The sequence below is a fragment of the Gymnogyps californianus genome, chromosome 3 (genome assembly GCF_018139145.2).
Source record: "Gymnogyps californianus isolate 813 chromosome 3, ASM1813914v2, whole genome shotgun sequence".
Taxonomy (NCBI): Eukaryota; Metazoa; Chordata; class Aves; order Accipitriformes; family Cathartidae; genus Gymnogyps; species Gymnogyps californianus.
In genome coordinates, this window is record NC_059473.1 from 27,762,178 (window position 1) to 27,778,396 (window position 16,219).

The window sequence follows — 16,219 nt, forward strand, 5'->3', positions numbered from 1 at the left end:
ATAAAGAAAATGTTAACAAATGGAATGGATACAGAACTTGCCCAATTTGCATATAAGCTGAATAATACACAGTGCAATTATTTTGGATGAATGTTGAAATAAAAGTTTTGAAGTGATGGATTTCATTAGTGAAAAAAATCTGGTCGGTTCAATTTTATAAATTAACATATGATTATGCAGATTTATGAGAGGAACATCAAAGCCCTTGGAATTCATAAATACCTTTAAAAATTATTTCTCTACTTTAAAAAACAACTTCCAAAACTCTATAGACTTATTACTGAAGGACAACTCTACACTCATAAGATACAGCATGTTTTGCCTGTCCTGTAATTCATGCTTACAAATATAGTACAAAGGTACTGTTCTAATGATGGCAGAGAACTGTTAATCACAGCTAATATAGGGATTTTATCCTGAATCACTCCATCTCCTGTATTTTCTGTAATCTGATTGCAGAGCATGGTCTCAAATCTTCTTAGGCAAATAATTCTTTTACATTGTTTCCAGTTTTTGTTCTTTATTCTTTCTCCCTTTTGAAGAAAGCATTTCAGGAAGGAAATAGAGAAGTTGCTTTATATTTTCCATCTTATATGTATGGTGAAATGGGTTGCTGATTTATTGTTTTACAGTTCAGATGCTGATCCACCTGGGTTTCTTCTTTCTCCCTCACTTTGTAATGCTGTGTCCTTTATATACAGTGGTAAAAATCTCCTGCCCCTGTTGAATTTCCAAGCAAGCCAGCGGGGTATAGGTTTTAACATACATCTGTTCAGAAGATCACAATGACTGGTAGATGCTCCATAGAACAGAACCCAGAAAACAGAACTACTTCTATCACCAGCAATATAACAACTGGACATGTATGGGCAGACTGTTATGGGGTGCCCTAAAAAACCATCTGCGTGAAGATTACATGCGTTTTTGAAGAGTGCCTTCGCATCCCTCCGCTCCCCATTTTGCAGCCACTCTGGGGAGCTGAAGTAGTATACTGTGAAGCTGAAAATGTTCCCAGAGGAGTGTACCAGTAAGCAGTCTACTGGGAAGTGACAGAGAATAAATGAGATTTTTAGAGAAAAGCATTCTTCTCTCTTCTTCCCCTTATTTAAGACATCCTGTGCAATGCTGTGCTCTGACCAAGACTGCATTTGTTTAGAAGTTGACAAATTTCTCTAAAGAAGGTTTCTGTTATGGCGGGAATGGGTCTTGGTTATAGCTGACTAATTGCAGCTATCCAGGATCTTGTGCTAGGCAGTCACTAATGAGCATCTGTAATGAGATGTTATTCAGGTACCACTTTATTGATGTTCTTCCACAAAACTCCATTCATCTTTGTAAGCTGCTTTTGAACTGACAGAAACTATTTCCAAGCGCCTGTATACTTGTATTCACAGGCTGCAAGATCACATTTCTGTTGCATTAAGTGCTTCTGAGACAGATTTTCACCAGTTTCTGGAGAAACAGTTCTCTGATGATTGTGGCAGCTTTAAATTCAGTATGTTGTGTGCTTGCAGGTAAAAGCTTTCGTTATACTGGACCATTAAAAGCTGCTTGAGTAACAGTGGAGTTGGTATTATGATCTAGTAAACTGTGCTTACAGACTCAGAAGATACCTCTGCTGTGGCCTAACTGCAGTTCACTGGGCATTGGCTGTGCCTGCTGGGTTTCCAGTGAGAATGGTATTTCTCTGCTTATGTTTAGTTTTGCAAATTTGAAATTCTGACAAGAACAACTTTTTCTTAAATGCTTTCCTAGATGTGATTTTGGTTAAGTGTGCGTATGCTATCTGTATTTGAAATTTTAAAAGCATTTGCACATGATCCTTTTTACATGCTGCATCAAAGGCATTGAGTATTTCTTCTCAGTTTTTTCAGTCTGCTTGGGTTGAAGGAAGAGTTGCCTTTATCCATATAGGCTTTAGCTTTTTCAGTCACATAAGCAGGCTTTGGTGGTTCTTCAGAAGGTGTTTAAATACTCTCTTTTTCTATTTGTGTTGCCCATTTGGAAGAACACTTATACTTGGCCTCGGACATGTAGATTTTCCCAGTCTTACAAGGTTTGTTTACTGTCTCAGGAACGAGAGGCCTTTTTTCTACCTTTATATGCTTCGTCAGTCTGGGCCTGTCACTAAGCCCTAGTATGCAATAATTTTCTGGATATAAAGGTAGAAGAATATGCCTATCCTGTCCAGAAATTGGAGGTAGCAGTGCCAGAAAAATCTATGGAGATTTTGAAAAAAGCATAAGAGTACTTGAGCAGGAAGATCCTTAACCTTGAGCTCTCTAAGTAGTCTTGCTTGACTGTGTGGATTTACAAATCTTGACAGTACCTTATCGCTACTACTGAAGCATAACTTGGACAAGGGCTCTTGCTTGAACTAGCAAAAGCATCTGTTAGGAGAAGCTTGTGGCATCAGACTAGTGTATTCTGATTTTGAGTTGTTTTTTTGGGTAACGCACTGTCATTTATACTCTGGCAATGAGAATTCCAACACCATTTTCTACACCATTCAAGTAAGATACAGCTTCATCAACCAATTTTTGTTCTGTCATATATATTGGAACAGTTCTTCTGTGTCTACTAGCTTCAAAGAACAGGACTGTCGTGGTTTAACCCCAGCCAGCAACTAGCACCACGCAGCCGCTCACTCACTCCTCCCCGCCCCCCCATCCCATGGGATGAGGAGGAGAATTGAAAACAAGTAAAACTTGTGGGTTGAGATAAAGACAGTTTAATTGGTAAAGCAAAAGCCACTCATGCAAGGAAAGCAAAACAAGGAATTCATTCACTACTTCCCATCGGCAGGCAGGTGTTCAGCCATCTCCAGGAAAGCAGGGCTCCATCACACGTAACAGTTACTTGGGAAGACAAACGGCATCGCTCCAAACATCCCCCCTTCCTTCTTCTTCCCCCAGCTTTATATGCTGAGCATGATGTCCTATGGTATGGAATATCCCTTTGGTCAGTTGGGGTCAGCTGTCCCAGCTGTGTCCCCTCCCAACTTCTTGTGCACCCCCAGCCTCCTCGCTGGTGGGGTGGTGTGAGAAGCAGAAGACGCCTCGACTCTGTGTAAGCACTGCTCAGCAATAACGAAAACATCCCTGAATTATCAACCCTGTTTCCAGCACAAATCCAGAACATAGCCCCATACTAGCTACTGTGAAGAAAATTAACTCTACCCCAGCCAAAACCAGCACAAGGACTCTGAGAAGCTGCAACAGCAGGTTAGATCTGTCCACGTTAGCAAATAGTACAATATGGTAGAAGTGGATTTGTAGAATTGAAATGTTTGGTGTTGAGGACCTAGCATCCACGCTATGCGCTTTTTGAGCACTTTTATTTTTAGGCTAACTGTAATCTGGTCCTGTGGACTAAATATCTGTGAGTATGTGGAACTACTGTTTAACTTAACAGAAATCCAGTTTGTATGCTACGAGAGACCTTTGGATGTTGGTTAAAGTGCAGTAGATAAAGACGCTGGGGCAGTTGCTTTGAAACTCCATTCCTAATTTGAACTAAAACACTGATACAGATGCACCTTGTTTTCTCCAATCATCAGGCTCTATCATTCCTAATATACAAGGAGTACTTCATTTCCTTGTGAGATCTAATGTTCTCTTTCTAACTCTGTTCCAAGTTGCATAGTATTAGGAAATAGAAACTTTCCTATTGTGTGTATAACATAATAGTCCTGCCTTTTTTTTTAGTTGTCAAGGAGTCGAAAATGGTCCTGACCAGACTCAAATGTGGTAGGAGTTGTCAGCTCCAGTCTGGACAGATGCTGAGAGCTGTAGACCTGACCCATTTTTTTTTTTGTTTTCTTTCTATCTGCTAATTTGGTCTATAATTCATTACACGATACATTTTTTGGTACATTCTAGTTCCATTTATGTACTTTATGATGCAGTGAAACAGTTAACAACTTAGTTCTTTTATTCTGCTTCATGTAACTACATTATCAGCATAGTCTTCTGGAAGGAATATATCTCTAAATCAGGTTATTTTCCAGACATTTGTGGTCCCAGCCTGTTTCCAACTAAACCAGAGTTTTGAAGACTAATTAAAATAGCCTTAAAGCATTGTATCTCTAACTTAAATTTTGTTCTTTGATTTCTTTGAAATTAAAATGGCATTGCATACCTCCGGCTAACATATTTCTCTTCATTTGAATACCTGCTTATTTTTTGATGTAAAATCACAGAAGAATGGAAAATTACATGTTAGTCATTTTTGCATTAGAGCTTGATCCTTCCTGTGGTGTTTCCACTTTTCCATTTTCTCTAAGACAGTGATGATATTCATTTTCTGTTGGTTACTATTGATTGGGTTATAAGTGCTCATCATATATGTAGGTGTATTTGTTACATGAATTTATCTTACAGTGAGGAAGGGAATACAATGCAGCTTCAACTAGCAATGTGTCTTTCATCATATTGAGGAAAAGAATACACTTGTCAACTGAGAACAATAACTAAAAACATTTGTAAGTGTGCTCAAATAGTAATACTCTGTTCTTGCAAGATAATTCAGTGTAGTCAGTGGCAGTAGACAAGACTCCCAGAGCTCATCAATGAAAATAAATACATAAAAGTCACTGGTTTGAAAGCTTTAGTTTTAGTGTGCTTCTGGATTCTCTTTAGGTGGTGAGAAGTAAGAGGAATTGGAGTTCATTAAAGAGGTAATGAAATTTAATGGCAGAATTGCAACATAAAATTATGCAGTAAAGATGGTGAAAAATCTTGATGCCAGTGCTGCATTCGCAAAACTACATGTTTGCTAGCAAGGTGACTTACAGCATCTAATGGTAGGCAGATGGTTTGGCAATAAAAAGGAAAATATGTTCACATCAAGTTTACTAGGAGTATCAAAAATACTGTGTTTCTGCCTGTCTGTCATGCTTGGCCAATACATGTTTATTCCGTTGTGCATTTTATGTTACTGCGTTTCTTCTTGACCAAACTCATTTGAAAACAACTAATTCAGACTTGTAGCTGAATTTCTTTTTGCATCTTTTTTTATGAATATTGATCTATTGTATTGTAAAGAAAAAATTTCTGCAGCAGCGTTTTCATGGACCTGCTTTTTGGGGGCTGGAGATCTCCTGTGTGACTGAAATTGCAGGGTGGCGTACAGATGATCGCTTAAATCGTCCTGTGAATTAAATTACTTGTATGTATCAGATTCTATTTCTGTTGAATAACGAAGATTTCACGTATGTTCCATTTCTATTCATTTAGTAACAAAACTGAAGGTTAGTTGTGGCGCGTAGGGGACATTACACATAATGCCGCTCCCTACCCTAACTTTGAGAGTCTTTCAGGGAAAGAATAGTGGCAGGTGACTTTTCATGTTTATCATGTCATCTCCCTTTGCACTGTAAATATCTGAAGTGATAATAACGAAGCGTAGCACTGTACAGACAGTTGCTTAGAAATGCAAGGAAAATGTGTCTTCTGGAACAGCATCATTTTACTTTGAATATGTTCTTTATGTCAGATTTTGTGTTATCCAGTAGTAAAAATCTCAGGGGTATTTTTCAATTTTAATTAGCGTTGTGCTGGTGACATATATCTCCACTGAAGAAGTATTTTTTTTTTTTTCTTCTTTCCAAGATTTTAAGTGTCACGAGACTCTCTTAAGGAGCAATCAGATATTAATTGGCTGTTTGTAAAATGCTGTTATTGATAGCAGTCTAAGAGGTCATCTTTTAGGACTGTTTCCAACTCAGTGAAGGGGAACATTGATGTAATAATAAGGAAAACAAAAAGCTTTCCTAATATGCAGGAAACCACCAAAGATCCACTTAATTATTTTCCTCAAAAACCTTAACTCTGAGGTGATGCGTAGTTCTCATTCATTAGTTTGCAAATATGTGAGGAAGATTGTGAATGTGCAGATTCGTGTATGCACAGAGGTAGTTCACTTTAAACAGATTTGTCCAGAGTATACCCACTACTCATCTTGTATCACTGAAACAGAGAAACAGTGTATAAAAGTGAACAATTTTAAAATAAATATCCTCGGATTAAAAAGGATCTCTGTCTCAGCTAGATTTTTGAGAATGCAAGGTAGAAGAAAATAGAGTTACTGGCCTGGATCCAGAAGTTTCTGGATCTGATTTGATGCTGGACTGCTGTTGCTGGTGGGGAGACTAGTGACTATTTTTATCCTGATCTATAATCGCAGCGGTTCCAGATTTTCTTTGGTAAATAATGTCCCTTTTCAGAACTAGTTACTGTTGAGCAATTGAATCTTTAGAAATGTGTTATGATAGTCTCTTGGGTTTGCTGCTTCATAATTTCATTAGCTGCCACTAATACTAATCTTATGCAAAAATTTGAACAATTACTTCCTTTAATGTCTTAGACTTGAGTTATAAGAAATTTGGAGCAATGCATTTTCTGTGTTCAATACCTAATCTGAAGTTTTGCCTGAATGTAGGGCACACAGGCACAACAAAATGATGGTGAGCTACTTCATCCCTAGAGAGTTCACTGTCAGGTTTTTTTGAACGTAGATATTGTTGAGTTTTGCTGAGTTTGTGGATTTATTCCATAGTCTTAGACCCTGGCACTGGATTATCTTGATTTGTTTTATGTTTGTACAGTTGTCAGCTGCAATCTCTGTTATAAGGCCTTGAGAGAACATTCTTGGTTCTGGTCTTTAAGATAATTAAAACAAGGAAAACCTAATTAAGGTAACACTGGATCGTTTGGTCTAGCCCTTAAAGCTCTTATACCTGCTTGCTGATCCAGCCTGTGCAAAGAGTGATCCCTCTGCTGATAATCATTCCTGTCCGTCTCTGCCACCTGTGTAATTCACTGTCTGTATGCCTTTTGGCTTTAGCTTATTTTGGGAGGCATGGGGAGTGTTGGTTTCTGTTTGAAGTCACAGTACTTTAATTACTCATTGAATAACTAATTTGACTAGCTTACTGAGCACATTTTTTTTTGGTTACATGAGTTTATTATTGTTATTATTGAATTAAATATAGTTTCAATTACATATTTACAGTTATTCTTTGGATTCTACCAACTTAATGGAACATTTACGTTAAAGAGTCTGTTTAAAAGAAAAAATGAGTAGTTAGGGTCTGACTGTTCAGCCTCCGTTGGCTTAATACTGAGTTTTATTTTGGTAGCAGGTAGGTGAAGACAATAGTTTGTCTTCTGGAAATAGGCATTAGTTAGTTATTTTTTTCCTTTTAACATTTTAAAAATAATTCTTTAGTGGTATTATTAGGAAAAAAAAATCATGCAAGGAAAAATGACAAAGGAAATGTTTTACCTTTGTTTCAATATGTTCCTCATATCTGCATTTTAAATGGAAAAAACATGAAAATTAAGGTATTTCAATGATTTCTAAAATTAATATTGAATTTGGATTTGGATTGCATGGCTAGATTATGCAGAGCACTGTATATCACCGTTAAGTTTTGAGACTACTTACTACTTAATAGCCCAATGCTCTAGAATTCCTACACTTACTTGGGTTGTCTGAAAAATTACTGTTTTTCAAAAGTTTCCAGGGAAAGGTGAACTGGAAGTTAATGGCCACAGGCACACACACCCCTCTGTGTGTGTGTCCCAAAATGGCACACTGCCTGCATTTCATGGTGATTCTTGTTTTGCACTCACATACACCATGCTCCCACGCAGCATTCCTCTGACGGTTGTGATCATCTCTACTCAGTACAGCACTGGAAGCAATGTCAACTAGTGCATCAGTTCTTACCTCTTTATCACTTATTTGAGATAAACCTAACTTTATCTTGTGTCTTAATTTTTACTTTACATACTGGGCAACATAATTCACATATGCTTGGGCTCTGAAGTCAGCCTAAAAAGTTGGAAGGCAGCTTGATGTGTTAGAGAGTGACTTGTGAGGACATATTCTTCGTAAATTTCATAGCATACTCTGATTTTATTTTAGAAATATGGTCAACAGAAAATAGTGTTAATTATGCAAAAGGAAGATAAGAAGCTAGTAGGTAGCAGCAGAAGGGAAATACAGTCATGCCGCATGCTGCTTCACTGGTTTGAACAGTAGCGACAGAAGGATCACAGGAAAGACTGTTTAGTTACAACCCTCCTCAATGCCAACATGTTTAAAGGGGTTGACTGACTATCAGGAAATGTGTTCACAATAGAGCCTTATTCTTGGGACTGATTTGTGGACAAATACTGTTTTATGTACTGCCAAACTTTTTAAAAAAGAAAATAGAATGTGTGTGTGTGTTCTTGTCACATATTCGCCATCTCTGCAAAGAGGGACCAAAGGTTGTGGAACAACATTTGAATATAACTTATTTATTCCACAACCTTTAGAAATTTAAGCAGTTAATATCTGGAGTGTGAATCACTGCTGTTGAATCTTAACTGTGTGTTACAAGTTTTTGGCAGCAAGTACTGAAACATGCATTCAGGATTCAAGATAAAATTGCAATAGCAGAGGTTATTACCAGTTTCTCCACGATCAATAATACACCTTAGCAAGTTAAACTCTTGATGCACATTACATTATTTTATTGTTGAATATCGGGTTTATAGTACACAGTAATGTGACACTTTCAGTGTGTTGATCTCTGTCAGTGACATTCCTCATTGGTATAATTCTGCACTTACGACTTGTGTGGAGTGTAATTGTTGAGTGAGGGTCCAGTCCTTCGTCCAGAGGCTTAAACTGTATTAAAAATGTTAGGTGAGTAATTGGGTCTTTGAATTTAGAAGGACTTACATCATGTCGTAACTGCAACAAATAATTTTTTTTCTAATATCGTAGTGACACAATGCACCTCAAGAGTCATTATGCAACTCGGGGTACTGGAGCGACTTCTGTTCTATTAATTAATAATTCTTCTCACGTGTCGCTGCATCTTTGCTCATTTCCTGTATGACATGCTGAGCCCAGTCAAATACTCTTTCACATCTTTCCCTTCACTGTGCATGATATATAGATGTGCTTCCAAGAAAAGTTTGCAGTTTAGAACAGTCACTGTCACACTAATTCTCCATCTCTATTCCTTATCTTTTGTTGCTCTGGTAAGTATAATAAAAGCTGTGTACAATTCGTCAACAAAAGTGAAAAAAAAAAAGGTAAAGGTTTGGGAAAAACATGTCCATTTCAATAATGCTGGAATGCTTTTAAGTAGGCTGAGAGATCCATTTATTTCATTACTACTTAAAACCTGTGACAAAAATATGATTTTGGAGGTACCTTAGACTAAGCTAATATGCTTTCTTTGCCTCACTAATGGAAGTAGAAGACATGCATTACTGAAGTGAATAAAATGTTATTAATTTCCTCACAGGAACATGGTGAACCCCCCTTTTTTAATTGTATTGTAATTTGTTAAACAGTGTTGTGGCTTTTTAATTTTAAAAATGATAGTCACAGTTGTAAAACCCAAACTGAGTAGGATCTAAAAGTTTGTACATTTAGAATTCTCTGAGTATCTTTTGTTTCCGTGCTGTTGTTACTTTTAGGGGAGAAGGTCAAGAGTTTTTACTGCAGTGTTTAGTGATTTGTCTTTATCAAATTGTCCTTTGTTAGCAAAGATCTGAAATCTTAAGAGTATGTGACTTTTATTTTTAGAAGGACACTTTTATAGATGTGACATAGTCTGATAATAAAAAAGAGGTTACATCTTTCTGTGTATTTACTGTCTACCGTTTCTCTGTTGTAGTGCGGTTGGCACGTTTGCTCGAGCATTGGACTGCAGTAGTTCTGTCAGGCAACCTAGTTTACACATGAGTGCAGCTGCTGCTTCCCGAGACATCACACTGGTAGGTGGCTTCTTAAAAACCCTACAACTTTTTTTTATATCTGTGAATACAACAGTATCTGTTACTCCAGAGTCCCCATCCTCCGGATATCTGTTTTCCTTTAGATACCTGCGTGCAAGGTGTGTGTGTATGGTAGATAATCCTGTGTGTTTTCTGTAAGCTTATTGGTGCTGCCCTTGTAATCATAGTGTAAATCACTTGACTTTAGCTGAAATCTATTTAAATATAATATCTTCATATGTGATAATTTGCCCAGCAAAGTGGATAATACACATTGTATAGGGATTCATTCAGTATAATTGATAAATAGTGTAATTTAAAGTATGTGGTAATAAAGCTGACTGAAAATTGTTTAGATAATATTTTGTACTTACTAGATGTGTGTGTCAGTAAATTTTCTAAAGGATAAGCGATCTGACTTTCTAAGCAACTTGTTGAAGAACATTTTACTTAGGATATCCTTAGAATGTTTCCGTAGTTTGTTGAAGTATTCACTGTAATGTAAGCACCTGCATCTTTTAGAAAAAAGTTTAAAATATATCAGTTACAGACCCAAGTTTTGTCTCTGTATATTCATATTAGCTGAGATTATAAGATGTGCTACAGTAATAAAAGCGTGCCAGGAAAACTATGTGAGAACAAAAAATCTTACTGTTTCGTAGAATCAAATTTGGTTTAGATTTCTAAAGACATCAGCAGGAGTTGTTTATTATTTTAGGTATTTGTGTACAGAATCATGAAGATGATAGTTGAGGCTAAAGTAGATCTGCTATTCATCAGATACTTGAGTATTTGAACTAGAGGACACTCGATGAAACTAACAAATCAGTTTAAAATAGTTAAGGTACTGCCTTATAAAATGGCTAGAGCGCCCCTGGAATTTAGTTACACAAAATTTTGTGGGGACAGACAATGTCAGCGGGTTAAAGGAAGGGCTTAGAAAAATTATAGACCATGGGTCCATAAATGGGTACTGAGGAGAACAGGGAGAGGTGTACCATCCAGCATTCCTAATTCCCAATATTTATAGATGCTGGTGAACAAAATGGGAATTGACCTCAGACTGTGGTTAGACTTACCTGCATATTTTCTCTAAGTAACATCCCTTGGTGCTGCTGTCAGAGACAGCATGCTTGGCTAGATGGATGACTGGTCTGATTCAGTAGGGCAGTTCTTATATTCCAGATAAAATATATTCGTCAGTATGATGAGAAAAATATTTAACTTCTTACATTTTGCAGTGTACTCAAAGGCTATTAAACAGAAAACTGATTTAGTCTGGACTATGATAGTGTAGTAAAGGCAGTGGCAAAATGCAATGTTTTCAGTAATACTCAAAATGAGTTTTCAGTTTCACACTTGCTGATATGACCTTACCAACATAATTCTGTTCACATTAAATGCTTTATTTTTTCCATCAAAATAGTTCTTTAGTTTAACATTTTTCATTTTATTAAGATTTCATTGGATTAAGAATTTCTGATAAATCCCACACATTGCGCATCCTTCTTACTGTATTCAGTGATTAATAGAATAGATTCATCCTTATAGCAATTTCTTCTTGTTTGAAAGCACATGCGCACTGCTGCTAATAAAGGGATACATTTAGTGTTTGAGTGCCGTATAAATGTTTCTCCATTGCAAATGATCCATTAAGTTCCATTACACTTAATGAAAGGCATAGCTTATAACGAGGCACCAGAGGGAGCCACCCCAGGTTTAATTATTGTGTCTGTTCTCATTTTCCTACCCCCTCAGCTTTTTAAAACCCTTCTCTTTTGCTCTTTGGCAATGTGCTTCCTTCTAAGTTAAGAAAAGACGTATTTGTCATTATAGTAGTTACTGTTTCAGACATTCCCATGTTAATTGGGAGCATATTTTGAGCAGCAGTTAAAGTTAGTACAGACGTTTGCAGAACTTGTGATGTATCTCATTTATGCTTTGGAAGGGATGTAGGTGCATAACACGAAGAAAATTATACTGTCTGTATTCTTAATGCAAGGCAGATAACCCTTGCACCTGAAGTGCTATTAATGGGATGTCTGTACACTACACCTGTGGCTTTCCAGTATTCCTAATTAGTTGTTTCAATTAGAGATGACTGTAAACAGACTGATACTAAAAAAAAAAATTACAATAAATGCATAGGATATAAACATGATTAAATTCAGGGTGGATGTACACATTAGGGAGGTCTTGCAGCTTAACAGCAAGTGAGGGGCTACTTTCAGGCTTCCTTATTTTGAAAACATGGGGAAGGTAATGAGACAAGGCAGGAAACTACCAGTGCTTTTAGAAAACCCTACTGAAGGACATGAAACAATGTGTGTTTACCACCTTAGATGATAGTAAATGTTCTTTCTTACAGTGATAAAGACTTGAGACAACCAACCAACTGAAACTTGCATTTCTGGCCTTCTCAGAGGCAGTGTTTTATTTTATAATGAAAATTGATCTCTGAGAAGAGAAAGAAACTGGGAAGACTTCCTGTTTCAGATACCTAAACATTGCTTAGTGCATACACTGACGATGAGAGCCATTAAAGCAAAGCAGGTTGATGGAATCACTGGCTCCTTGTGGTGGGCTTGTTCGGAAGAGCCCGTGCTACTTTACTGTAAGGATGTAAATCTGGTTTTGGACGTCTCTTCAAAATGAAAAGTCTGAACAGGTTTTTCCTTTGCATTTTGAATGACATCTTTTTAATGATTTTTATTAGCCTTCCATATATGTGGCTTCTAAGATAAACATGCTTAAAACATTATTGAATTATAGAAGCCATACTCTGTTTCCAGTTTGAGCGCTTTGTTGGAGGCAGTTCAGTCGAGTTGATTTAACTGACTGCTGAAATTGCAGCTGGTTTGGGAACTGTGTGTTACAGCTTGTTTGCTGCATGCCCTGTTGTTCCCTTTCTTCCCAGCTCCATGCAGCCCTTCCTTAGCTTTTGGTGGATAGTTTCTTCCTTTACGTGCTTAAATTTGGACTTGAAGTTCCCTCTATCTGTGTGGCTAATACCTTTCCTCTAGCGGGACCCCTTGTCTGTGCTGGACGGTATGCTCCGGGCAGGAGTTCTTAGGGAAGGGTGGTTCTTCCTCTGTCGTTCAGGTTCCTATTTAGGAGAGGCAATGCCAGGTCTTCCCAGCCTCCTGCTCCTTAGGTATCAGGTACCCACTAGTTGTTTCTTGCAGTCCTCTCATCCTTGGGTAAAGCAGATAGATACTCCAAGACTTTTTGTCTTGGGCTCTAGTAATGTCTTCAGGCTGCTCTTGCTTTTGCTAGCACAGTTTACTCACTGCAGTGTGGGAATTTGATTGCAGGTGAGGGCTGACAAACCTGCAGAAGGCAAAAAGTTGTTATCATGGGAAGTTGTCAGTGGCCTTCTGTCACAGAACAGCTCAGTGAAGACAGTACTCATCCACAGAGTTCATTATGAATCTTTTCTTTAGTAATATCAAAAAAAGCTTTATGGAATCAGATGTTTATTATAGATGGAAAAATGAACATAAGGCAAGAGCAAGACCCTGATTTATTCACTTCTGTTGTCATTTTTGAGAAAGCTGGTATCAGTGAATAGATCCGGATTTAGCAGCTGCTCTGAAAATGGCCGGTATGTACTGCTTTTCCACAAGGGCTGCAATTTAAACAAAGATTTAAACCTTGGTTACACATATACTCTAAGAGTTCAGTCTTTAGGCCTGAATGATAAGCAATAAACCAGTGCTTTCATTTTACATTCTCTAATCTGAAGATTATGGATTTTAGACATTAAGTTACGTATTTCCGTATTAAATACTTCACTTTAACAATGGCTTTTTCTCAAGGCTGGTGAATTCAGCTTGAACCATGAGTAAAATGATATATTGTAGGATAATAGTGACATTACTTCTTGCAGACAAAACAGTTCAGGAATCTTGTGCTGGGTAGCTTTCAAAGAGGTATATTGAAAGCTGGAGCAAGACTTTAGCCACTCGTAGGAGATGGCAAAAGATAAGGAGAATTCATTATTTGCAGTACATATGTATGCGCAAGCTCAACTGGAATTGCTCTGTAAGTTATACTGACACATAATGCAAGAGTGTTCCTTCCTTGAAAGGTTTCGGGTGCCCCCTCTCATAAGATGAGTTTAGGGCTGTGTGAGAGATTGCATGCTACAGTTACAGCTCTTTGCTGTGGTGGGGCAAATAGGTGGGAGACTGATGTTACACAGTCACACACATTATTGCGCCTTATACCTCTAATACCTCCTTCAGCACAACAATTTAAGATTGTAGTGATGGGGTCTTTTGGGATGCTGAGTCAGAAAGGCTTCTTGTATGTTGCTCATTTTCCCTGCGGGTGGATTTGTGATGTAATTGCTTACTTTTCATATTCCCCATCTTTGGTTAGCGATGTGAGCGTTCAGTGTTACCTGTAAAGTGAAGAATGCTATAACTTGTTTGTTTTCTGTTTTCCTCTTTTATAACAGGAAGTGAATTAACCAATTAACCATTTCCCCATCTCTGACAACCGAGTTTAGCAAGGGACAAAAATCTTGCTTGTTTTTCCGTATGATGATAATGAAAACAATAAATGGCTTCCTTCCCCAGCAATGAGAATATTGAGCACACACATGTCTGGGCAGCTGTTTAGCTACTATTTAGAACTTCTGTTAATTGAAAATGGCCCCTCAGTCAATACACGCCACGGTCTACCAACTAAAGATTCTCTAGAAATGTTTGCTAGTAATTTGCAGGAACTAATAAACTAATGTCATTTTTAGTAAACATTTTATTAAGGCATTTCCTTTCCCAAATTAAGTAATAAACAATTTATTTTCCTTATGTTCCACAGCAGAAAATGTATGATATCCAGATAGATTCTAAATTTAGCATTAGTTGAGGCTTCTTGCATGGCTTATAGAAAATAATACATTGAATGTGCATTAACTGAAATGGACTACTGTCTATTTAAACACTTTTTTTTATTCTCTCCTTCTCCTTGCTAGTTTCATGCAATGGATACACTGCATAAACACAACTATGATTTGAGCAGTGCCATCAGTGTGCTAGTGCCACTTGGAGGGCCTGTCCTGTGTAGAGATGAAATGGAAGAGTGGTCAGCATCAGAAGCTAGTTTATTTGAAGAGGCATTGGAAAAGTATGGCAAGGACTTCAATGACATTCGACAAGACTTTGTAAGTACGAAAGTAGTACACTTTTCTGTTCCTGTGTTTTCTCACGGGGGAGCATAACTGCTTTCTGTAGGTTTGGAAGATTAGCTAGAGGAGAAATCTGTGTGGCTGATATATGTAATTAACATATATTTTATCTGGCTGAAAGTCAATACGCTTTCCTGTTTGGTGCCATTCTTTGTAAAGATGTTGACAGAAGATAATCTGTTTAATGGTTTAATACCAGGTAGGATGTCTCACACTGATGTGTTTTGATAAGGATTTTTACAAGGATTTTACAAGCATCTGAAAAAGTTCCAGCAGCTTTTCAGAACTTTTCCACAATTTCTAGTGAAATTCATTAGCAGCTACATGGCTGACTCCCCTGAGTGTTTTTGGAAAGCTGAGGTTTCCTTCTACGGTTAACAGAGAGAAATTTATATTCAGATAGCTTTTAAACTGCACCACAGGGAGTTATTTTGACATATTAGGTATTTTGGCACTTCTGAAAAGTAAAGGAAATGTTTTCCAATATGTTCTAACTATACTGGTTTTGGTACTGAAGTATCAGACTATAGGGCAGCAAAGCTTTAATTTGCTGAATTCTAATGCAGAGTAATGAAATGAAATTGATTCTAACACTGATTGCTGGAATTGCTAGTAATTTGTCTGCAAATCTTTTTGCACATTTCTTGGAGAGCCTCTTTCTTTCAAGGAAAAAGATTTCCTCTGTTGTACTAAGTTCAGGCTGGGCTTTGTGAAAAGGTTGGGATTTGAGCCAAAGGAATTCCATTATTTAAGACTGAAGTCAATTGAAACGTTTTCACAACAATCTCATTCTGCTTAACTCTGAAAGCTCAGATTTTTTTTCTTTGCAGAAGTTACTAATAATCTTTGTGAGGGGAAAATGGTACTGTATGGGGAAGTGTAGAAGTCCTTCCAAGATAGAGTGCGGGACAGTGGGAGGAGGCTTGGCACTGAGCTAAGCTGTCTTTCCTTCACTTTCACAGTTCTGACGTGAAACAGATAATCGAATGAAGGTGGGAAGGCTATTGTTTTTCTGAAGAACTGACATTTTAACAGGTGTATTATACCTGTGTGCTTAATTTTGAGATTCTTGAGGGAGAAAATGTTCACTGTGTTCATCACATAAAGTTGAAAAGTGCATCGTGGATGAAATAGCTCTGTTAAGCTCAAGGAAATATGATTGGAAAAGAATATTTTATAGAGTTTTAGAACTGAAATCTTAATGTAAACTACAGTTCCTTATTATTTCTTGTTATAACAG

At 37.4% G+C, this 16,219-nt stretch overlaps 1 protein-coding gene across 2 annotated transcripts in view; it reads left to right on the forward strand.

Annotated features, from left to right (window-relative positions):
- MTA3 (metastasis associated 1 family member 3) overlaps window positions 1–16,219 on the forward strand; it is a 142,967-nt gene that overhangs the window by 58,180 nt on the left and 68,568 nt on the right. For both annotated transcript variants that reach the window (XM_050893420.1, XM_050893421.1), the window contains 2 exons: window positions 9,686–9,785; window positions 14,767–14,955. In XM_050893420.1, coding sequence (XP_050749377.1) covers window positions 9,686–9,785; window positions 14,767–14,955 — 289 coding nt within the window. The remainder of the gene's footprint in view (window positions 1–9,685; window positions 9,786–14,766; window positions 14,956–16,219) is intronic.